The 25,711-nt window shown below is 41.7% G+C and overlaps 2 protein-coding genes across 3 annotated transcripts; both read right to left on the reverse strand.

Moving 5' to 3' along the window:
• Positions 1-294: 294 nt before the first annotated feature.
• LOC125017626 (ras-related protein Ral-B) lies at positions 295-11,949 on the reverse strand. 2 transcript variants are annotated; one of them, XM_047601010.1, is made up of 5 exons: positions 11,821-11,949; positions 4,299-4,510; positions 3,586-3,794; positions 2,787-2,964; positions 295-1,980 (listed from the first exon to the last, which is right to left on the reverse strand). In XM_047601010.1, the coding sequence occupies exons 2-5, from the start codon at positions 4,410-4,412 to the stop codon at positions 1,858-1,860; spliced, it is 624 nt and encodes a 207-aa protein (XP_047456966.1). In that variant the 5' UTR covers positions 4,413-4,510; positions 11,821-11,949; the 3' UTR covers positions 295-1,857. The 2 variants fall into 2 exon arrangements, with proteins under 2 accessions (XP_047456966.1, XP_047456965.1); XM_047601009.1 differs by lacking the exon at positions 11,821-11,949 and adding an exon at positions 11,639-11,781.
• Positions 11,950-16,464: 4,515 nt separating this feature from the next.
• nepro (nucleolus and neural progenitor protein) lies at positions 16,465-19,651 on the reverse strand. Its single transcript, XM_047601075.1, has 9 exons — positions 19,522-19,651; positions 19,242-19,396; positions 19,056-19,144; positions 18,793-18,921; positions 18,181-18,258; positions 17,718-18,004; positions 17,558-17,616; positions 17,251-17,465; positions 16,465-17,140 (listed from the first exon to the last, which is right to left on the reverse strand). Exons 1-9 carry the CDS (start codon positions 19,604-19,606, stop codon positions 16,801-16,803), a joined length of 1,437 nt encoding a protein of 478 aa, XP_047457031.1. The 5' UTR covers positions 19,607-19,651; the 3' UTR covers positions 16,465-16,800.
• Positions 19,652-25,711: the final 6,060 nt, after the last annotated feature.

Here is a 25,711-nt window from a genome sequence, read left to right on the forward strand (position 1 = left end):
TCCTAGATGGCAGAGGAACAATCAATGCAAAGTGAGTAACTGCTGGGTTACTTGATCAAACTGGGACGCGGGATGCCTCAGAGGGACGGGGAAACGACAGCCGTAACATTTCTGTTTAGTGGTTAATGCCAACTGTATAGGGCCCATACAGTGCAAGAGCGGTTCAACACCTTTACCTACCAGCAGAGGGCAATGTGAGGCACTAACCGTGTACAAATAAAAAGTAAATCAGTTGCTGTCTAGTTGAAATCTAAACAAATTCGTGTAAACAATATTTTGACACAGACAAAACAATTACAAAGGGAAAAAAAAAGCATTTATTCAGCAGCGGTGTTGCTGCAGAAGTAGAAGCATAGTCACAGTAGTAGGCAGTAAAATAAATGGGGGGCATATTCCACAGAACGGTTTAGGCAGTGGTAAACATCTTGTTTACTGTAGTACTCGATCAAACAACAGTTAAAAGTCGGCGTGCGCTTCAAATGTTAACTTAGAGACACAGTAAGGTTGTAGATTTATCTAACAAATGTAGGTACATACACTCCATTAATCAACATCATCATCATCACACGGGCACATCCACACACAGTTTGATTTGTTGCGATTTTTGTTGGCACAGACTGCTTAAAAATCTCTAGAACGATCCCACTCGGTATAAAGTCTGCTTTTTAGCTAGTGGCAATGTAGTGCATGTAATTCAAAAAGGACTAACAGAAACATCAGAATCGTTTGGCGGGTTACGATGCGGAAAGCAGGGCAGCATCCCGGATTGTCAACACCCACCTCGCAGCGCAGAGCCAGCGAAGACCGAAAACCGTCGAGCAAGACGTGCCGGCGTCCGTGCTGTGAGGAGGTCGGAAAGGGCTGAATTACACAAATATGACGGGGCGGCTCGAAGAGGTCGCTTCTCTCCTCTTAGTAACTCCTCACTCACCCGCAACAAAATACCGGCGACCACATAACAACGCTTTTTCACAGCTTCCAAATACCTAACAAACGTTAAAATATCTACACGAAGCTCTGTGAATAAGTGATGACACCCTTGGCAAAAATATGGGGATTTTATTATGCAACTTTCCTCTTGAAAAACTGCCTCGTGATTGAACTGTGGAAATCTTGTCAGGGCTGATAAATTTGACAACAAAATAAAATAACCCTGTTTGGCAACAACTCTTCTGATTAAATTTTCTGTGGTTTGAAAATCCCAAATCCTTGGATAAAAAAAAAAAAAGAAGAAGAAGAAGAAAAAAAAAGGCAAGGCAGTAAACTCTGCCTCAAAGATGAAAAGTATTCCAAACACGCTCATAGGCACGAGCCTGGAGAGATGAGGGCTACAAGTGTCACTGTTAACCACTATTAATTCGACAGACAGCAGCATTAGCGTTTCTTGTCAATTGATGAACACAGATTCAGGGGGTATCTATACCCCGACAAAAAAAAAAAAAGTATGCACGTTAAGATTTAGAGCAAGTAAAGAAATGAATGGCACTGTTTACTTGACAAAACACGCTGAGCCTAAGTCAAAGGCAGTAAAATCGCTGAGTGGATGTCTTGAGCAGCAGAGTTAGTGTCAGTGGCAGTTTGGTCGTTGGCTTTCTGTGAGCCGTCCAGCACTGCAGTCCAAGTCACAGTCACACCAGTGGTTATCTTCCATTGAGACGGCAAGTCAAGAGTTCATTAATTGAAATTGGCAACATATGGTTTGAGATTGTTCTAGACACTAAACTATAACAAGCTATTAAAAAAAAAATAATAATCTAACCAAATTTCACGTCATTAAATGCCAAAGGCAGAGACAACGACGCTGCTTCGTATCCCAGCATTAGTCGCGTTGCGGCTTGGGTAATGTCCGTGAAGAGTTCAAAGTAAACAGCATCTCTCTCTGAAGCTCTTCTTGTTCTTCTTGTTCTTTCCTTTTCCGTTTTTGTCTTTGTTTTCCGCCATTTTCTTGCCTCGGACTTCGCGCATCAGGTCGAAGAACACCTGGACAGAAATCAGTCAAGCAATGTAATGACATACGAGAGTACGTTAGCAATGATGAGGTGAAAACCCTCATCATTGCTCATCAAAAAAAACAAAACAAAACAAAACATGTGATGTTGGTCTATAGTAAAATCTGGTAAATGTTCATATTTATATTCTCATCCTTTGAAGGAGGCGTCTGATTAGTCACAAATTAATTCTGCAACGCAACCTCAAACATACATAAAGCCTGTTAAGAACTACAGTCAAAGGAAGAGAAGTCATTGCTGCACATACCATCATCAAATCTATGTGGGATTACAAGAAGCGACAGAAGCTAACGGAGATGGATAAGGATCATGGCAAATTAGCAGAGCTGCCTTGAGTAACCAACTTACTGAGCACCTGACATTGTGCTAGCGTGACGAGCCGTTTCAAAGATGACCATCTATACTATTTAGATTAGCTACTTCCTGTAATACCCCATTTTACTTTTAGAGTAAACTGTTCTGTGTGCTAGAGATTGACCGGGCGATATTTGCGTTTTTTTTTTGGTGCATTCGCAGGTACATGTATGTGTGTATGTATTTATACACACACGCACACACACACACCCACAGATATTTATATTTTTGGCTAAACTGAGACTTGTATCATTTGTTCTCACTGTGTCATTTGTTTCATGTAAATTGAGGGAGAAAAGCAGTATTGGCTCAGAAAACCATCCATGGCTGAATAATAAAAAAAAAAAATTGGTGTCGGCCCTGAAAAAATCCATATCGGTCGATCTCTACTGTGTACCAAGTTTGATGTGAGTGGTGTCGCACCTTGTCGACGTTGGCTCTGGTTTTGGCTGACGTCTCCACATACTGGACGCCCCACTCCTCGGCCTTCCCACGGGCCTCGTCCACAGACACCTGCCGACGCTCCTCCAGGTCCGACTTGTTCCCCACCAGCAGCAGAGGTATCTTGTCCTCTTCCGCCTTGACCCGCAAGATCTGCTCCCTGTCGGCACAGCGCACATTGTGAATTTCAGGCCTTTTTCACAAGTTCGGTTGCGATCTTTGTTTGAAATACAATTTAAAAAGAAAAACTCAGACACGGATCCCAACAGGCTGACAAGAGGCCGACACTTGTGAGGGCTGATTAGCAGGATCAGTGAAAACTCCCCATTGCTTTCATTTAAATTGGGAAGACCATTTCTTAATTTGCAGCACGGAAGGTGTCAAATAATAATTTGCAGACTCGCAGCGAGCGCTGAGTGAGTGAGGCTGATGTGTTGTACTCCAACATTTGGCAGGTGTAAATGATCCTCCAGTGCTCTTGACATAAAGTACTTTGCTCATGCTGTGGATGTTTAAATCCTATCCAAACTTTTCTACAACAACAGATCCACACTGACACTCTTCTCTTTACACCCGCTACATAACACCTCACAGAATTAATGCTGAATCCACTTGCTGCAAGTTCATTTGCACTACTAATTTAGGACTGGAACTGCTACTTATATGTCATTCCCTGCACTGGGAATGGGGCCAAAAAAAAATGAACAGGATACATTCATTTTGTACTGCCTACTATGCATACGTGATAAAAAAGAAAACGAAGCTATGACGCCATCAGTACCTGAACTCAACAGTGGCAGTGAAGGACTCGTGCTCTGTGATGGAGAAGACCAGCAGGAAGCCCTCCCCGCTGCGAAAATAGTTGTCCCTGATAGCAGCGTAGTCCTCCTGGCCGGCTGTGTCCAGGATGTCGATCTGGACCTCCTCCCCATCCAGAACCACCTTCTTCCTGTAGCTGTCCGCCTTGGTGGGTTCATAGTCCTCCACGAACTGGGGACGAAACAATTAATCTACGTGGGTATTTTGAGACGACGCTACGAGCTGCTATTCGTATGAATAATGCAACAGTGAAGACTGAGCAGTGATTCCGCCGGTGTGCATAGCGACACTGATTAAAAAGCACACGAGGCACGTGACTGAAAAATTATGCTGACATGCTTGGGAGCTGAACCTCCTCACTTGAATGCCGTTTTCCCGATAAACATCTCTAGTCAAGGTGTTTTGCCAAGAGTCGTTTTGTTTGCCGATTAGTAGCTCAGTTGGACTTCTATGATGTAGGAGCTGCTCTCTTACCCTCATACAACAGACAGCCCTTCTGTAACAGTTTTACATTTATCGTTCTCCAAAATACTGACACTTAGAAAAGTGGAGATGTAAAAGATGAAGTTGTAAAGTAAACACAACTAAACAAATGAGTGAAGGCGACTCCTATTTACTGCCCCTACTTCTACCGTGGTCCCTTTTGAAGTTGTTTATAGGGGTGCGGTGACTTACCTCATCATACATGAACTGCAGGGTCAGGGCTGACTTTCCCACACCTCCACTGCCAACCATTATCACCTTGTGCAGCACCAGAGAGCTCTGGTTTTTACTTTTACCGGTAGCCATCGCTGGATTCTTCTTTGCTTCCGCTCTACACACCTAAACACATGTGCACGCTCACACACAGACACCCACACACACACACACACACGCGCTGACCCAACCTGCGAACGACAATAGCGGAAATACATCAGTGTCAGAGTAAACAACCTGTACACGTAGGCAGCAGAAATGTGTGGGCAAGTGCCTGGACAGATGGCAGTTGTTACTTAACTGCTTCCACCGTGACAGTAACTCTCAGTGCCAAGGCTCTAGGCTTTGCTCCAACAAATCTCAAATCTTAACCTTCACCGTTTCCATTAAAGTGCCAAATTGCCTCCTCATGAATCCCAGAACTTTATAAAGTTCGCCATCAAAAGGTCATTGCAACTGATCAGAAGTAATGAAGCCATCATTATCCATTGCGAGGCGGCATTTACGAATGCATTAAAGTAGAGCGTCGTGTGCTAAACTCGTTAAAAGGAGGGAGCTCTGACTGGCCATCTATCTGCTCTTTAATGGCTCTGCCCTCAGAAGGTGAAAGCTCAGTCGATTGCTTTTGCCTGACTTCAGTGTCTTCTGTCTGTGTCAGATACAACTTCCAACAGAATACAGAGTGACCACTATGAAAACCTGCCAGCCTGCCACGTCGTCAACCTGACAGACACCAACTATTATTGAAAGAGGCTTCATCCTCTGGCAGTAAATATTGCAGCGGTGCTACTATGTTTATTAGATATCTGACCATAGCGGACATCTACTCATCTATTCGAGTAGTTTGAATTTGTAACAAATAAAAGGTTATTCTGAGACTGGCTGTGCCATATTACATTTTGGTTGTAGTCCGTGTGGTAGAATGCATCTTAACTCACTCATACGTTTACATGCACGTGAGAAAAAAACAAATTATTGCCTTAATCCGACTTTAACTGGACAACTTAAGTGCATGTAAACACGTTGCTCCTACTAATATCAGAGTTCTCCTTATCCTAAGCTCGATTAAGCTGTGCAGGTACTACTGACTGTGACAGTGTCTGAGAGACAAACCTAATAGGCAATATCCTGTGTTCTGACTCAGCAGAAGGAAAAGCCCACCATTTCCTGAAGAACAGCCAACAGGGACAATCCCACCACCTGATTACTGATTAACGTTTATTGCAGTCAGTGGCATCTGTGAAGCCTCATCTCTGACAATATTGGTGTTTAAGGTGTGGCAACAACTACTGTAGGCCAACAAAGAACTCCTCCTTTCCTCTCAACTTTGTTCCTATAACACATTCTCTCCGTTTCTGTAGTACGAAAAATTCCTCCCTGCTCTTGGGACGTCACACTAACTGGAGCACTGAATTGATTCACTGTATTATTCATCGTGTGGTACTCCCTCAGAGTAAACATTTAATTTCAGCTCATACGGATCCACAACAGTGCACAGAGAGTTCACCAGACAAAGCTGAGGAGAGAAACTGTTGGTGACGGCTAAAGAAAAAAAAACGTAACACGTTAAGCATGTTTGACATGTGAAGACGATGTGGAGAAAATATCACAGCTTCACACGACCACATACAAGCTCCTGGTGAGACAATCTATAGCACCAGTTTCCACATTAAATGTGCAACTGCAAATGTGAGACTTTCTTGCAACATTTCTTCGCAGTGCCCAAAAGCAGAACACAAGATTTGCATCACATTAAGCTCCACTTCACAGTGCCAGCTATAGTATGAAGGCTGTTAATGCCGAGGATGTGGCATCATGGTACCACTCTCCCTGACTAGGAAGCGAAGTGCGACCTGTGCCCTTCCTGTCTTTGTTATCAGTAACCAGGCTAGTGAAAGGGCTCATAGGAAGGATACCCACACAGACCTTTGTGAAACTCAGCATTTATGCATCAGGGTCACTCTTTAAATTATTCACTTGTAACCCACTTCTCCGTGCACATGCACAGACACAGACTCCACTGCTCTAAATAAAGCAATAACAGCTAATAAACTGAAGGCACGATAAAAAATGCTTTGCACACATGCTTAGAGCAAAGTTTCCGAAGGAAGTTCAAACTGAACGGGAGGGGTTCTGTCATATTTCCACCAGCTGCACTGCAAAACAAATTTCATGCAGGGTTAAAATGAGCGCAACTCGCAGAAGGGGAGAGGGGGAAAATGAATATTTAGGCATGGCCCAGATATGGAACTGGACTCCTGGAAGTGGTTCTTTTTTGGAGGTCATGGGCTTATGGAGAAGAAGAGATACAGTCTACCAGACTACTCCAGTTGCTAGACTGCTGAAATATAGATGACACCGGGGCAGCGTGGGCAACAGTAATTCATTAGGATTCCCTTTGGAGAACGGCCCAATATTCCCCCGCACTTTAACAGCCACGTGTCAAGGTTTATCACGACATAAAGATACTAACAGACTGCGTGAAACCAGTCGGGGCTGATACTGGCCAGGGAATTTTCTTAAAACCATACGTCAAACAAGAGCCAAAAAATAACCAACATCAGCTCCCTTCGACTCTTTACTGTCACTTAATCTTCACCGATATAATTTGACCTTAAAAAAAATGAATGTATTCACACTTTTGCCACTTCACGTTCAGAGAAGTGCAGCTCTCGTTGTACCCTGACTGAACGCTCGTTCATAAATGCAGACGCTAGGACCTGAACTAGTTCAAACACGGCAAAGGTGAGCCAAGTTGTGGCTAACCTCTGTGTCATGTATTGACACGTCTTTCTGAAGGAAAGTGACATCATCTATGAGCAAATCAAAAACATCTTAGTCACACAGTGGGGAGGGAGCATGAGGATGCCTCTCTTTCTCTCTCCTTTCTTCATATCCCAGGGTTGTGGGTATTTCCTTTTCCCATCTGATGAGGAAAGCAGGGGCTTTCCAAGGATCTTAGCTGCTTCTCTCATCATCAGTGCCGGTCAGCAGAGTCAATAAAAACACTCTAAGGTGGCCAAGCGACTGTGCAGCGGAACAGAAACGCTGCTGCATCGACTGAATCCGAGTAGAAAAATGTTGAAAGGCCTCTAAAATATTTTGACTCGTTATTTAACTGCCTCTCAATTTTCACTCCACTAACTCTTGTTTTATTTAAACAGATCCTCCCATAATAAGTCTGCTGCCAGCGAAATACTCACTAACACAACAACTACAAATCTGAACTCTTCCCGTGTCCCATCCAACTTCCACCACTCCCAGACTGTCGTCTCACTCTCAGCAAATGCGAAGGGAAAACTTAACTGGTCATAGTTACATGTTGCCGTCTCCAAAACAATATAACCTAGTTGAGTCAGGCATGCGGTAAGTGTAACAATGGATTTTCTTTGGCACAGCGAGACAGGAATTCAAGATCCTAAGGTTTGTTCTCTACATAATTGAACAGCAAATCCCTGTAGGGACGCTGCAAGATATAGCCGTTGTAAGAGTCACTGCCAGCAGAGATCAGGAAATGATTGAGTCTACTTAAAAAGAAAGCATACAGCAGCAAGGAAGACATTTTCAAAAAGCACCCCTCAATGCATACTAACGCCGATCGGCCACGGGGTGTACAGAGGAGCCTTTGACAAAACTGGGCAACAGAGACCTAAATCCTCCCCATGTTACAATCTTTCCGACTTCAGCAACACTAAGCAGATCACCTTTCAAACAACCGTGTTTTTTTTTTTTTTTTTTTTTTTTAAACCGTTGTCCTTTCTTATCTACATGGGAATTCATCGCACTGATGTGGAAATGTAGCGCAGTCCTTACTGGCTGTCAGAACAACGACTGATGGAAAGCGTAGTTAAGTCCTTAACACACAACAGATCTCCTGTCTAACCTCACTACAGCTGACCCTGATGAACTCATCCAAACTTGTGAAAAACTTGTTTTTCACATTTTCGAACTCCCATTCCACTGGATTGATTCAAGATGGTAGAGTTAACATTTCAGCATACAATCAGAAAACTATTTGTTCCTGTTGAGTAACTAACGGCAACCCACTAGTTATTAACTTGTGATAACAGGCTCACTTGCATGACAGTTCCCTGTGGTGCCATCATGGTTTAAAATTAGTGGCACTGTAAACCATACCACACACACACACACACACACACACACACACACACACACACCACACACACACACACACACACACACACACACACACACACACAAAAAATCTGATTTATGCTCCTGGCCTGTGGCGTCTGTAAACCTTTGCTGTTCTGCGCTTTATGCACCATTTTGAAAAGGCTGGACGATCATCCTCCATCTGCTATGGAGACCGACCCCCCGCTAGAGCCATACTGCAGCCTCCAGCCATAACACAGATACAGGTCGGATGAAATGGCGAGAGGGTACTCTGTCCTCCGACATCTAATCATTAGGTCTTTGCCACCAGTTTTTTACTGCAATACATACATGGGCTACTAAATGTTGGTGAATCGATAGCCCTGTCTGTAGGAAAGTAGTAGAGCAAAGAGGTCCAGATCTCATATAAGCACATATTGTCTAGACCCAAACAAGACAAACTGAATATACTTCCTGATTTCCTGATTTAAACCCTCACTAAACACAGTCCGATCATCTAACTAGCATGCAGAGCACATAAACAACACTCATCTTATCTCATCTTCTATGCTGCTTAATCCTCACTAGGGTTGTGGTGTGTTGCTGGAGCCTATCCCAGCTGGCATCAGGCCCGAGGCGGGGCACACCCCGGACAAGTCGCCAGCCTATCGCAGGGCTAACACTGAGACAAAAAGCCATTCGCACTCACACTCACACCTGTGGTCAATTTAGAGTCACCAATCAGCCTAACGAGCATATCTTTGGAGGTGGGAGGAAGCCGGAGTACCCGGAGAAAACCCACTGGGACACGGAGAGAACATGCAAACTCCACCCAGAAAGGCCCGAGCTGGACTCGAACCTGGACCTTCTACGAACAACACTAAGAATGGATAATGCATGTTAACTGTGCAAGTATAAAATAAAGGAAAGAAAATGATACAGGTGAAAAATAAAGTGAGAGAAACAACAAAAAGAAAAGAAAAACTGAAACAGTCAGTTTGAAAGAGCTGTTGTCTGGTTTGTGTCTACTTTACAGTACAAGCACTTAGCTGCAACTTGAACTGATATACAATCATCATATTTCCAAATCTGCTTCATGTTTCCTATTCCTCATTAACATAATTCTACTATCATTAGAGGAGGGAAGATCAGCACAAACTGATTTAAGCAATCACTGTTGTGCACTTATACTATACTATTGGTTTTGTTGGTTCTAAAATGTGATGTGATTGTTAAAGAGGCAAACAGTCTGTAATGTAGCTCCTGAAACAGACATAAAGATGAACAGCACTGGATGCCAGCGGGATACAGAGTGTTGAGAGAAGCTACATAAGCGATTAAAGTTCTGCAAAAACGGATTTGCATAGCTTGTTCCTCTTCCTTAACAGAACACACCTATTATACGTACTGTAAGTATACCAATATATCAAACTGATTACTTTCAAAGGGGAGCAATCTCTACTCTAGATGCTTATCTAAGTTGTGTATTATTCTCTATATTTCGTCAGATGGCAGCAATATTTTTTAAGTACTAAGCAGACAGGCAAGGTGAACATATGAACCCCTTCCCTCTCTGCTGACTAAAGGACGGAGTTGATGAAGGTTAGGAACCCTCTTGCCTATATCGCTATATCCTGCAAAAAGGGGCCTTTCCATGTACTTGTATTGCTAATATAATCAACAGATGTGCATGTGGTTTTGTGATTCAAGGCCAAGTGAAGCAGGGATTGTTGGTCATGCTTTAAATTGCAATAACAGGAAGGGACCACTAGCCTTAGCGCTAAGAAAATCATTTCAGTGAAGATGATGACACGCTTGGTGCACCGAGATAAGCATGTAATCATTTGGCCAAATTTTGGATAAAAGTAAGAATGGATGTAATTCTATGCGTACAGGAAGGACCCTGATAAGAGCCTTTCAAGCCAAGGCAGTTAACTGGCATGAATAATGAGAAACTAACAGCGAAGTGATCCTTCACAAAACCAGTTCAGCTGTCAGTTTGCAGTTCAGTAAGCCAACATTTTCTATGAGATGTTATAATGCATAATAGTTGGAAAAAAACAAAATACTAGGGCATTATGACCATAGTAATATCTGCCAACGACAGCTAAAAAAAAATAAAATAAATAATAATAATAAAACCATCTGCAACAGATCTCAAACATCTGCTCGGGCTACACAACCTGAACTAGTTACTGTGACTGTGACTGTGGTGCAATCAGCTTCATGTAATTGAGTTGTTTACAACGGGGCTGAAAGCATGTGATTCAAGACAAACTAGTGTTATGAGTTGTTTAAATGAGTCACCCCAACAGCATATGAATAAGGATGACGAATTGTGGATGTCATTTCGCTCTGATACCAAAATAAAGTTGGTATTAAAGATGACAGGAAACAAGTGTGGCCGGCTTTCCCCAACACCTCCCCTTCAAACAAATAAAAGCGCAAACGTTATCCGACACTCTTATGTTGACCGTATGTGTGTAAACATCCTCTACTGGTAACTGACACAACGGCCTCCACCTTTAAATAAGACGTTTATCGTCATGATTTCATTTAGTGAATAGGCCACGGAGGAAGTAGCGTTTGATAAACCTTGTTGTACGCCATGCATAATTAGCCAAGTCGTTTGTTTTGGGGGTGGAGAGGGGAAACTGAGTGCGCGGATCCACGGGTATTACAGAAACTGTCCATCTTGCTGACAGATAAAATTCCAACAACATCAGCCGAAGACACCGCCAGCTCTCTTGGGCGTGTCATCCCCTCCGAGGGAAAAACTTTACTGCTCTTGGAACCGGAGTGCACCTTAAAACTAGTCATTAGGACAGCTAATCAAACATTAACTCACACATAACGTTACACGTTACACTTTACTGAACTCTCACTCGGCTTCTTACACAGCAACAAACACGGACTTTATTTAGTTACCGCTATTGCCAACTGTACTACAGCAACGCACTAAATGAACATAAACAGAAACATCGTTAATACCTTATATTAAAAGGTGAAAGAAAGAGATAAAACTAGAGTGAATATGAGCGATTGGCCACATCAGCGCAGCTAACAACAGTCAAAGGTGGCTAACCACAACTTACCCCACATTAATGCTAGCATTGTGTTCTGAACCTCTCACAGGCGATAGCTACGGTACACGTATATCCCAACAAAATGTACTAATAGGGGCAGATATTTAAAGTACTCACTTGTTTTTAGTTATTATTTTTATTCTTTACGTTAAACGGTCACCTCTTTGACTGCACCGGTGGGTGGCTCGCCCTTCCTTAAAACAGGTGTGGTAACGTTACCGCGAGGCTCTCTCTTCCTCTCTCTAACGCCCTTTAAATTAAAGTAATTTCGCTGTAGTGAGAAAGTGCAGCCGCCTTACCAAAGCAGGATTTGTGTTTCTGCCCTTGGTTGATGCTATCTTGCAGACTGCTCACACCGAGGCATTGGCTCACCAGATCTAGACCGCTCGTGCAACAAAAGCCCCACCTTCCGGAAGTACAGACCGCGGAGGACCGGATGTGACGCACGTCACGCTCACGTCGCATGACCAGCGTCGTTTATTTTGATTTTCAATGAGGCGAGCTCAACACACTGATCTGGATCAATGGGATCAATGGAAAAAGTCGAGTATTATTATTTCACAGTAATGAATATTTAGAGAAGGGCGGATGAAGCCTTGTTAAGCTTCCGGGGCCTCTCCCTGATTTATTACTCATCGTTTTAACTGATTTATTACTCGTCGTTTGAACTGATTTATTACTCGTCTTTTTGACTTTCTTTCTTATTTTTTTTTTTCAATTATTAAGTTGTGTTTCTCATATGCACATATTACCTTTTATTTTCGACTGTTATTTTTTCTCAGATTTTTTTATTTATTTTTTTTTTCCTTTGTTACTATTTATTCTGCTTTCTGCCTTATATTAATTGTACTTAAGCCCGGGCCATATCATGCTACCAAAAAAGATTTGAAGATTCAAAGACGAGACACCACCAGTGACGAATAGTAGTCATCTGCAATGTGGCGAAATGATTACAGCCACGATTTTCCAAATCGTTAGCCTAATAGCAAAATTTTCCAAGTCATTTTTGACTTGTTGTTATGACATCAGTAAAAAACAAAACAAAACAATATGCTTTCTAAAAATTGTTTTTTTCTGGTTTTCTGAAGATGTTCAAAAATCACTCAGGCAATCATGCTGTTAGGCTAACAAAATTAATCACACCTCTCAACAAAACCAGCTGTGTCTTTATTCTGAGAATCAATGTCCACACTAGAATGTGTAACAACATTTTGAAATGTGAATTTACTACTGAAACTTTTGAATGTGTTGTCCTCCTACTATTTATTACGTGAAACATGGCTCAGATTGATATGACACATTTTTGCTGTGGAGTGAGATCACAGGCATTTCAACATCTAGATCACAAAGACTTGATACAAGCCTCGTCACAGTGTTTCGAACCAGTCTGTTTCAGTGTTGTTGAAGCAGACTGGTTCAAGCAGACTGATGTTTTACTTACTTTGAATGCAAAGGATGTAAATATTGAGAAGAAGAAGAAGAACTCATTTCACTTGTGGCTGTAATTTTTTTAATGTGCAACTTAGTTGACCTAATTGTGACCAAGCAGTTTCCCTTGTAGATGATTAAAGTCCGTCTAAGTCTAAGTCTTAAGTGATTTCTTACATGAATTGAATACTTGTAGCTAAGAAGAACATAATTTATTTGATCAGTATATACTAGAATATCATTTTGTCACAGACGTTCAATGAAGTCTGTTCATTTCATTTACTACAGTCATCTCCTTATGTTAGTCTTGTATTTTGGTTTCAAACTATTCTGATTCTTTAGTAAACTAAAATTTGTACAATTTTTTTATTTTCACTGAAGTCAAGTCACAGTTTATTTTATTTAAACTGAAATTAATGTCAAAACTAATCTGATAAATGATACAGCTCTGGTATTATTTTAACCCAAAATTGTTGAAAGACTGAATTGGAAAGCATGACTAATATTTTTATTTACTATTAATCATTATTTTTATGTTATGTATGAAGGACTTTGAGAAGGTTATATCATGTAAAACAACACAGGTAATTTATGCTAAAAGAAAATGTCATGAATTTCATTTTGATAGATATTCATAAAGCTAATTCTAGATATTATGATGATTGATGATATGATGTTTCTAGATAAGCCCTGAAGTTATTTCTTATTGAAATCGATCATTATGTAGAAATTGTGTAACTAATAAAAAATTAGTATTATTTACAAAGGATAACATTTTGTCACCAGTAGTTGAGAAAGACAGAAAATGAATGGATGGAGATGGTACAGTTGGTACCAGTTTGTAGGTCCTACTTATGGAGTTGAGAAATACCCCTTTTTAATCTTTGATTTAATTCATTGTAGTTTTAACATGCAAACAAGCCCTTTAACAATAAAACATGGAACTTAACATGAAACCTGACCTTCAGCTAAACATTAACAGCAGGTTCGGTTTTACTGACATTGCATGTTTCCTTGCGTGAAAACTGTTAACATCACAGGTATAAAAGTCGCCCAACTGGAGCACTTTGACAAAACCAAATACTTAATTTGGGTTTAATTTATACTAATGTAAAAATGAAAGCGCCTTAAGACAAATAGTTTCAATCAAAGACATGTGACCCTTTTCTGGTAACCAAGACTGAGGCCTATTAAAATGAACATTTTTCTCAACCCCAGTGAAGCTGGTGTAGTCTACAATATTAACAGCTCAGGTAATACGGTCTTACTGTGGTCCTGTAACTGTGCACACTGTGGCTCTGACTAAGTGAGTATAGAAAAGAAATGGATGGATGAAGATGGTACAGCTGGGACTTTTATAGGACATGTTTATGGAGTGACATGCCCCTCTCCCCACAGAGTTTTAACAGGTACAAAGGCCAGCGCCATTAAACATAAAAATGAATATAAATGTCTGCATTCCCTCTGTTTCTTCTAGTTCTCTCCATGTTAATAACAGTGGGATGTGGTGCAATTAAATGCAGTCTTGCAGCGCATTTGGCCACTGTTTATATTCAGTGCTCCCCTCTGTCCTTTCCAAAGATTTATCCCTTGCATGTACTCCCACTGTATTCATAGCCTATGTGCAGTTTTATGCTTTAGATCATTGGACTACCAAGCTAAGTAGGGAATTGGACTACTGCTTGATGCATCAAGCTGGCTCCCGCAGGCTGTTAGTTGTTGTTTTTTTTGTCTCCGCGGAGCCTTGAAACATGCATGTGCTCCGTTCCCCCCTCTGCTATTAAGGTGGGAGGAAGATAAATAGAAGAACAGCATATTGGGAGTACAACCCTTTTATATTCTGCCTCTAGTTTTAGGTCATGTCGTGCCCACCGGCTGTAACAGATTCATTTACTGAATCCCTGGAGAGCCACCAACAAAAATATGTACCGTTCCAGGGCTGAACTCAGCTGTGTGGAAACACCTATTTACAATTACATGGTATTAAACGCCTCTTGGCAGACAGAGGTAGAAAGACAAGGATTGGTCCCACAACACGGGGCTGCACGCAACGCTGCTCAGGCCAGATTTTGATGCAGGTCATAAACCAGAGAGGAGATGTTGCAGAAAATGTTGCCTTCGAATCTTTAAAATTTCATTTTATGTTCCTCGATGCATTTTTTTCATTCGGTGACTTTTTTTTACAGCCATGTCACATTGCACGAAACCATCCTCAGCGTTTAACTTTCTTAGATCACATCACATCGAAGCGTTTTGATTTCTTTCACTTTTTCTTTCACTTTTGTGCTGACCCAAGTGAGCATGAAGGTTTGCTGACGCTTGCTTCCTCTGTGCTCATCGAGAGGTACTTTCCGTCAGCTGTGGTAATCTCGATACCGATGGCATTTAGCACGGCTAATTTAGCTTCAACAGAGACAAACCGATAACCCTTCCTGTCTGCCTCTAAGGCTTTTGTTCACCGCAAGAGCGAGATGTACTTTTAGTCGAGTCTCTGGTTAGATGAGACACGTAAGACAACTGTCAAGAATCTGCAGACTCACGTACACAAATAAACACGGTGGGCCGATTTGAGACCATAACTCAGCTGCGGCTCGGTGAGGGGGAGGAAACTGCACTGTTTGTGCAGATGGTGGGACTGTGTCTTTTTGGCAGTGCGCGATAAAGCGGTGGGAAACAAAACAACTGGCTGCAAAAAAAAAAAAAAAAAACTTCAGCTTCTAGTTTGATGCACAGCATTCTCTCTCCTGTGCAGTCACGGCTGCAGTGAACTTGGACCACAACGGCCTAGAGGTGAGCCAGTGCTGACGACAACCACGCACTGCCATAGGTGTTACATCAGCAGTCACAGTCTCAGCTCTAATGAAGAGTGTATTAAAAATGTTCATTCAGTATTCTCGAAGATCAGAGTCTGGAACTAATCAAACGTATTAATGAATCCAGAAATGCCACCTAACCCAGGTGTAATATACTTCTGATGCCTCTCTCTGTCATGAATTATTAAGAAATAGCTCCATTACATCTACAATGTAATGGTTTCTTAAACAAATACTTCATTACAAACAACAAACCTGTTGTGCCTTTCAGTGTTGTCTTAAAGGAGGCAGACCAAGATGTGCAACAGATTTCTATTTCTTCTGTTTTACCTTGTTATCAGCAGAAGACTGATAAAGCCTAAGAATGTGCTTTGGTGATTAGTACTATTGATAAATGGCGTCAATGTGAAGGAACAAACTATGCTCATCCTCTTTTCTTTTTCCTCATTTCAAGCAATCAGATATTTCTTTTTTTTTTTTAAAGGGTTCTTCTGGTCAGCCTGACATTTCTCAAATACCTTCTGAAACAGTTCCATAAGCTTATGCAAACAAATACAGATGTTTTCTATTATAGTGAACAAAAGGTATATGAAATTAACCTTTTGCAAACAAAATCTTGCAGATACTTCAGTTGATTAAAAAAAATAGCAATTTTAAATTATGTTTCTTTCTGTGTTTCCAATTCAGGATCAGCAATATGGATGAAATGATTTTAATCACACAGGTGGTACAAAATACATTTGGTATAAAGACAAGCCAAACTACATCCCTTGAATTGACCTCACTTTTAGCATCACATTCTGCGTTTAAAATGACTTTACACTCTTTTTGTAGTGTCCTTTTTGTTCACACCAAGGGATTCAGGTCCTTAAGTTGCAGTACCTTCCTGTTGCATTGCTTTGTGCAACGTGGCAACTTTAAACCAGCCTGGTGTCAAGTAGCTCTTGTTCATTCAATGCATTTGACAGAACAATGTGTCCATGTTTACAAAGCTCAGCTGCACCCAGTAGTTTGAGTCCCGTGTCTATTTGTTGAGTTTCACAAACCGATGGAGGCAAATATGTCGTCTATGTCATCTTGATATTCAGAGTTTGTGGTCTCGTGTGTCTCCTTATGTTCAGTCTCACTCCGCTGGTCGTCCCGGGGGAGTTCAGGCGCTGGAAGTTCAGTCAATTTCTGTTGTCTGATTGGGGTTTTCTTTATTACATCAGTTCTGACTCTGGGGAACACAAATCGTCTTTTGAGCATCTGAAAGCGAGTCCTCAGGCGAGGCTTTCTCCTCACCGGAGCAGGGAAACAAAAGGTCTTTGGCATGGATCCTCGAGGAGACGAAGCCCAGCAAGCCTCCCGCCTGAAGCTCCGCAACTTGCTCTGGACGCTGAGGAGAGATCACGAAAACGTGCACATTTAGTATTGCAGCCGTGTCACAGAATGCTAAGGTGAGTGGCTTTGTGTGAACAACTTGATATTCTGGAGAGGTGCCCTTACTTGTGACCTGCTGCCTCCAGGCATTTCATCTTTTGGCACTTTAAACGCAAGAAGGTTAAGAGGCGTTTCTCCTTTTCCATCCTATGGGACTTGCACCAAAGAATCATTTCCTCCAGGTGGGCCGCCATGTCTGTGAACGTGGAGGCTTTTCTCACTTGTTTCTCAAACTTTTGCTTCTCGACAGACTTGTGCTTTTCTTCCGGGAAAGATTTACCCTTGGGCACAAAAGGATACGATTGTCAGTTAAATGGCTCAAAAGGGAAATACACAGTAAAAAAAAAAAAAAAAATCTGATTCACTTCCATACCTCAGTAAAATCCCTGAAAACTTTGAGAAAGGGCTTCATGTCAGCATCAAGACCAATATCTGGAAAAAAAAGGTAATTTTGGTGTATCACTGCATACTGCATTGTCCTGCAACAAGTGGATGTAATAAAGCAAAGAGTTCAAATGTGTGAGACTCCAGACCTCTTTCAATAGCAACACCCAGATCTTCTTTAGCCATCCTTGTCACTCCTTGGTTCTTGACTTTAACTGAAGATTTCGTCTCCCTGCGGACTTTAGCATGGGGAACACAAGCCGGTTGCTTGGTGAATAAAAATATCCCGGAGGGGCCCAGGAACTGGGCAAAGTCTACCGGCAGGGAGAACTCTGTGAGGAAGGGCATGGGCTGGGTACAAGCTACGTCTTTGAGGAATTCCAAGAGCTGCTGGTACAGAGTCGACAGGCTGACCAGCATTCCACGAAAAATCACCCTGATAACACACAAATGCAGGTGACTTGGGCTGTCCAAGAGCTTGTTTTAGCTTATTTTAAATGCAGGTGTCCTAAATCTCATAAATCAAATTTCAACACGGAAATGAAGGACAGATTCATACAATCTGCAACTGCTTCTAGTTTTCGAACGTGACGACGAGGAAAAAGTTCTCACCACAGACGGCTGAGCATGCTGGTTATCACCATGTTCAGTATGATAAACTCCTCCCATTTCATCTGCTGCTTGGAGAGTCTGAGAGTATCGGTTAAGGGGAAACCTTTGAGGTGACATCAAGAAACACGACGAAGTGAACAACATTCGAGATATTCCAACAGATCTTCAGCCGCTTCTGTCACATCTACTGGAGCTAAATGTCTCTCTGCGCAGTCTTCCAGTTCAATTTAAATTAGTTTTTGAAATAATGGTGCTCACTTTTAGAACACTTTATGGTCAGTCGTCCCAGTACACATTTATCTCCTGGATGTTCCTTTGAAACCGCCACAGAATCAGAGGTGACCATGCTTTTCAAGCATTTTTTCCACACATTTCATGGAAAACTTTCCCTATACTACCATGATCTGGAGGCTGTTGCTACACCTTTATGAAGGAGGAGCTTGTGATCAGACTGTATAAGCAGATGTTTTATGAGATCTGTTGTTTTTACATATTCTATCTATCTATCTATCTATCTATCTATCTATCTATCTATCTATCACGCTTCGTTATAAGTTATCTGTGCATGGTGATATAAAACCTTGCATACATACATACTTCTGAAAAGGATACAAAAAAGCTCTGCTGCATCGATTCAATGTGCAGCTCATCAGCTGGGCGGCTCCCAGCAGTTTGAGACAGATCCACTCCAGCATTGGTTGACTGGGAACATCGCACTCACCAGCCTTGATGCTTAGTCCTCTGATAACACGTGCAAATATCATCCTTAAAATCTGAGCCCACATTTAACTGTACACTACCTGTGTGTTTAACATCCTTCAAAGTTTCAAAACCAAACGGTGCAAGCAGCACATTGCACTGATCCAGTAACGTACCTCTGAATCCTGTTTGGACACAGATCGACCAGATCCTGCAGAGCAGCATCGAGCTTCATGTTCTTCAGCTTGTTTATGCATTGTTCAACCTGTGAGAGACCAGACAAAATGTGTGACCGTCTGTAGGGTCCCCATCACTGGGACTACAACAGATCAGATGTGGAGGCTTTATAGCACACTCCTCACCTGCTTTACTCCTTTTAAGGTCTTGTTGCCTCTGTAGCTGTTGTTGAGGATGTACAGCAGCTCGTACAGAACTCGTATCTCCGTCTGAAGAATCTCACTGCGGAGTAGTTTGAGCACCTTCTCGTTTTCCACCAACAGGTTTTTAACTTTTGTACCTGCAGCACAGCAACCACACGGAGGTAAATAGCAGCAGCCCCACGTGGGAGGGCAGTTCTGTGCACAGTAACGTAGCTGAGCAGTAAGCTGCTGAGCTTCTTAGCATCGGAACACTGAGCCATACCTGTTATTGAGCTGAAACTGATACGGACACTTGAAACTGCACAAGGACGGGGAACGTTTACCCTGTTCCACGGTCCTCCTGCCATGCTGTTCTCTGAACATAGGACGTATAAAAGGCGGAAGTCAGTCAGCCAATTGTATTCGAGAAAACACAAACGTCAGCGTCCGTCTTAAAGATACAGCGACTACGATATAAAGAAATGTTGCCTCTTCGTCTCAAACGTCTCATGAAGACGTTTAAATTAAAGAGTTAATTTGGCGTTTAAACTTAATGGCCAGTCCTAACTAGCTGGCAGGCTAGCTTAAAGTCAAGTAGAGTTCAGTTTTATACCTAAAGTCCGTAAAAAGAAAATAAATGCAGCAACAGTTCCTACAGGAACTAATTATGGACAAAATGGTGCATCCGCATTAAAGAATACTTAACCAAAATGAAGACTTGCATGTTTATTGTTATTATTATTATTATTATTATTATTACAGTGTTTACAGTACAGTGTCTCAGACCTGGCACTTGCAACCTCTCATTAAACGATTAATCTATACATTACACACAAACGAAATATATGCATCAGTATGTACACAGTCAAACTGAATTAAAGCACAAATACATTTATATATAATTTAATTATTTTTTTACTTTTGGAATAATAAAGGGACCTTGTAAGGAGAGGAGGTTGAAAGAAAAACAAAACCAGCTGTGTGAGACTGAAAGACAAAGACTACTTTTTTACACTACTTATCTCACGTAAAATTAGCTCTATCCTTCAAATAGCTGGAAACAACTGAAAGTAGCTCTTGAAACATACATTCACTGAACTGGAAATATAGAGAAATCTGATATTTGCTAGATCCTTTTAGTTGAGGGATAAAAACATTTCAAGAGTTGTGGAGGCATTTAGCTAGCAGGCTATACTAACGAGTTTCATCTTGTTACCTTTCTAAATCTCCCCTTTCCTTTCCTTTTCTATATTTATGTGATGCTGTATGATCTCTTGATGCAACATTCAGTGTGTTTACATGCAGAGCTTAATCGAGCTATGCTTAAAATTCGACTTTCTAACTACAATCCTTGTCCCAGTTTACATGCAGCGCAAGAAAATCGAATAACTGTTCTCCTCTTCCACACTAGGTGGCGATACGTGTCTTTTCAGCGGGATAATACCGCTAAGTAATACGGCCCGATTTCCGGCTGGCCTGTTACGTGATAGACTAAACAAGAGTCGTTCATGTGGCAGACCGGCATTTCAAACAACAACCAGATGGATAATACTACATTTTTTAATCTTGTACGTAATGTTCGCGCTACTTCTGATGCAGGTAAGATCCGCACTATTCCTCAGACGGCTCCGTTTCTCTTCTTCTTCTGCGATCGGCTTTCTTGGATGTTTTTGTTATTGAAAACTCCGATTCCAATCGCATTATCTGGGTGTCTCAATCGGATAATGAGAACTCCGATTTTAATCCGAGTAACGTGTTTACATGCACTTAAATTCTCCTGTTATAGTCCGATTAAGGCAATAATTAGTTTTTTTCACGTGCATGTAAACGCACTGTGTAGCAGAGGAATTTATTCATCTTATTTCATTTCACAGACATTGAGGCAGACATCCCTCAGCTACAGACTTGCCATGTGTTAAAAATGGATGGAGTAAAAAAAAAAAAATACAGATGAATCAATCTGTTTCTTGCATTGAAGAAGTTTTTACATCCAGCTCAAAGAGCAAATCATCATCAAAGTCTGCTTTTGATCTGTAGAATGTTGCCATGAGTATAAAATGGGGTCAACCCCTGAAAGCCACAAGTGAGTTTTTGATCGGCACACCCACCAAAGGACACACAGTGAATGATCGTGAAGATTACTTCATATTCAACAGAGCAACAGTCATAGAGTCGAACAGTAAACACTATTCAATTTAAAATGTAGACTGGTGCTACAAACCGGAGGTACTCCACAGAGGTAAATTTAGAGTTACCCTGCGTGACTTTAAGCACCAAGTCTTCATTCCAATGAGAACTGCCATGACGTTGGTAGAGGAAAAATAGGAGAAGTCTCAGCCAACGAACTCCAGGAAAATCACTCCTAACTACCAGGAGGAAGTTGAGCAGAACTTCAGCATCCAGCTCAACGATAAAGACTTTCCATCCCTCCAGACAGAGCAGACTCACCCCCGTGAGTCACAGATCGCCTTCGGTTCGGTTATGCCAAAAGCACCGGAAACCAAACCTGCATCGCTTGCCACCTCGCCTAAACTGTCCCCCACAGCTGCCGAGGTACCTGGCACAGCAACTGAAGTACCTGCCATGGGCGTACCAGCCACAGCTCTCACTGTATCTGATGCAACTCCAGGGATTCCTATTGCAGCTCCCACAGTACATGAGCCAGCTACTGAAGTACCTGCCGCATCTCCAGAAGTGCCTGCTGCAGCTCCTGCTGTACATGGAGCACCTCCAGATATTCCTGTAGCAGCACCCGGAGCACCTCCAGATATTCCTGTAGCAGCACCCACAGCACCTCCGCCAACTTCTGAAGAGCACGCTGGAGAAACCCCAGCACAGGCTGCCATGAGGCCTTTGACAAGGCCATATAGGATGGACACAAGACATCAAGACCAACCTTCCACATGGCCAGATAGGATGGGCACAAGACCTAAAGTCCAACCAGGACCAAAACCGATGGATTGGACACTGATATTACAGCAATCGACACCAAGAAAACGGGACAGGACCTAAAGTGGAGACTTCTACCGTGCTCAAATGTGCAGCTCCAGAAGTGCCCGTCACAGCTCCCATTGTACTAGGGGCAGCTCCAAAAATACCTGTTGCTGAATGTACCTGCTGCACCGAACCCTGCACAGACTACTGTAAGGACCAAAAAGAAACCTTTGGCATTGCCAAAACTGATGGAGCTGACACCTAAATTGTCATCTTCTCCCAGGCCAGCTGCAGAAATCCCTGACAATGCCAAACTACCTCCCCCTGAGAAATTGCAGTCTGCTGTCAAGTCTGAACTCACCAGCACTGGGATCAAGAACGACACTCTACTTCAGATCTTGGAGCTGGAGTTTCACAGGATTCTGGGTGAAGGGACAGAAAAGATCTCTTCACTGGAACAAGAAAAGGCTGCTCTGAGAAAAGAGTTGGAGCAACTGAGAGAGCAGCTCAGAGGAAAGGAGGCAAAAGAAGAGATGGTTCTTCTTCACCAGAAGCTCAGCAAGAAGGGAGAGATGCATGAAAATGTTTCCCTGCAGGGTAAACAGCTAGAAGAGGCTCTCCAGGCTGAAGGAACAAAAGGAAGGAAGCAGAGGTCTGTCTTCAACAACAAGCAGAGGAGACCATGAAAGTCAAAGCTGCACTGACTCTCATGCAGACTCAGATGGACAAACAACAACGTCAGTGGGAGGAGAAAAAACTCCACTACCTTTCTGAGAACATAGTGATGACAGCAACTATGACGGCTGCAGCTACCAGGACGCAGGAGGATCTGGAAAGTTAAAAAAGACAGTGGGACCAGGAAAAGGCCGACCTCCAGCATCGTCCACAGTCCATGAACAAGTCATCGAGAAGACGGTGGTGGAGGGGGAAAACTCCAGAAAGGTGTTATTGGACAGACAGCAACATCTAGAACAGCAGATTGAGGAGGCACCGAAAAAAAACAAAAAAGAAATCTCTGAAGAAGTGATTCCTCAACTTTTTCAGAAGAACTTGAGAGACCCAGCCTCAGTCTAGTCTGACCTCTGTCATAACCACAATCCTATCAACCCCTCCTCCTCCAACCTCTCCCACATCCCCCATCACTTTCCCCTTTTTTGTTTTATGTTGTGTGAATGATTGTTTGTCTCTTTGTGTTTGTCCTGTGATAGATCCCTGTCCATAGTAGCCTGGTGTCTCTCTGTGTTGATCCTGTGATGTACTGGCAGCCTGTCCTCAAGGTATTGGGCAAAAACATCTTTTGTCCATTGCCTGCTGGAAGAAACTCCAGACATCAACAGGAATACGCTCTAACATTTACGGACAATGAATGAATGAGTGGTTTCATTAACAGCATAAAAAAATAAAAATAATACCAATATACAAATACTTACACATCTCTTCTATAACTGAGTTCTGAGTTGGACAATATTTAGTATCATTTCCAAAATGACATGACAGAATTATTACAGAGTTTAAAACAAACAAACAAACCTGAAGTTGTTTTCATGCATTTATGCAAGTGATAATTCATAGGTTTATTCTTTAATGGTATGGTTTTGTTTTTTTTTCCAAATAAATAATCAATGATGTACATGTAACTCACTCATAGGTGATTATATCTTGCTATGGATTCATGAAGAGAATTACAGAAGTGCAACACCTTCCTCACAGTGTTGCTGCTAGTCTTATTTGTCTATTTTAATTATACGTCTCTTTACTGTTTTATTGTGTTTGGACATAATGAGACCCCAATGTCAGAACTCAAACCATTGTTTTCTTATGGATAACACTAAACCTATTTGAATTCAACAACACTACATTTCACTTTTATTTCAGGCAAAATAAAAAACTAAATTTATTACACAGTCACAAAGACAGATGGTGACTAAATTATCTATAATCTGGTTGAACAATAGTGACAGTTTTAGCAACCGTCAACTGCTAAGAAAGAGAAACACAACACTCAACACTGATATTATAGAAAAGTGTAAATAAAAGAATGTAATCACACACTTCAGAACTCTGTTGAATCAGAGATGGAAGGTGCTGATGATTCACTGCATTTGCAACAAAACCAGCAGTTTATACATTTCTCTTGGAGTAATTAAATGGGGTATAATCAGCACCAAAAGATTTTTACAAAAGAAATTGTCTACTTGTCAAGGTTATTTTTGTGTTTCTGCAAGCTTTTACTAAATCTTTGTGTCTTTTGGTATACATATGTATCTGTGATGCTGGAGGCGCCAGTCACTAGATAAATACTACAACAGTAGTTTTACATTATGTGGTGTACTGGGAGCAGGCTTGGTTATAATAAATAATAATGATAATCTAGATCTACCCTCGGTGGGTCGGTAGGTCACATGATGCACATTGACGCGCCCACATAGCCACTGCCCTAACCTGCCCAGACGTGCGTGCGTGATAGTCAAACTGAATAAAAGCAGAAATACATTTGAATACATTATTTGTATATAATTTAATTGTCGTGTTTCACTTATGGAATAATAAAGGGCAGAGTATGAATCAGCACAATGGAGCAGATTCGTGGCTATACAGTGTAATTCTTCTCAATCATATTTCATTCTGCAGAGATACAGTACCTCTTAAAAAAGAGAAGGAGCTGCGTGAGGCTATGAAAGGCAAAGACTACTTTTGCTTTGCACTGCTCTCTAACAAAAATATGGGGCATGGACAATGATATGGTATGTTGTGATTCTATCGTGCAGTCTTTATGAATATGGGTTGCTACGATTCAAGTATTGTAAGGTATGTTTCTGTATGGTGTTTCAAATCTGTTGTCCTATGCTACGGGCAGAGTAAAGCTCTGTGGAACACTGACTTTAACAGGGGAGAGAGACAAACAACAGAAACAGACCATGCAGAAAGTAAAGGACACCAGTTAAACTACATAGTGACTATGTTATGGCTGAAGGAAAAGACACCAATGCATGAGCCATTGATTTGGGTTTTAGAGAGAGTGGAGATAGAGGGTTATAGTCCGTATACACCACTAAAAGGTTTACTCCTCCATCCACATACATTTTTTCAATTATGGAATAATTCAACTAATGTGTGTCGAACGTTGTAGAAAAAAACTCACTGGCAAGTCACCACTGTTTGTGTTCACCTACATGAGGACAGCACCATCTCCCACCTTACTAGCCTAGCATGCACATAGCGTGTGAACGGCTGATCCATCCGTGGAGCTGCTAGAACACAACACTGACTTCACTGACTCAGAAGACTTTTGACAATGAAGGAACCATTCAAATTTATCTTTTGAACTCAGAACAGATGTAAGTAGAGCTGCTACTGTGGAGAATTATTATTTTTTTTTTATTTTACAAAATTCTCAATAATAGCCCACCATACCCACGAAGTGATATTTATTTCTTAGAGGTCAGAACAGGAAATTGGTCAACTGTCAACACTTTTGCTCTCACTGGGCACACCTGGCCTCGACCGACCACTTTGCCCAGGTAGGTGACAGTTGCTCT

The sequence above is a fragment of the Mugil cephalus genome, chromosome 12, assembly GCF_022458985.1.
Source record: "Mugil cephalus isolate CIBA_MC_2020 chromosome 12, CIBA_Mcephalus_1.1, whole genome shotgun sequence".
Classification (NCBI taxonomy): domain Eukaryota; kingdom Metazoa; phylum Chordata; class Actinopteri; order Mugiliformes; family Mugilidae; genus Mugil; species Mugil cephalus.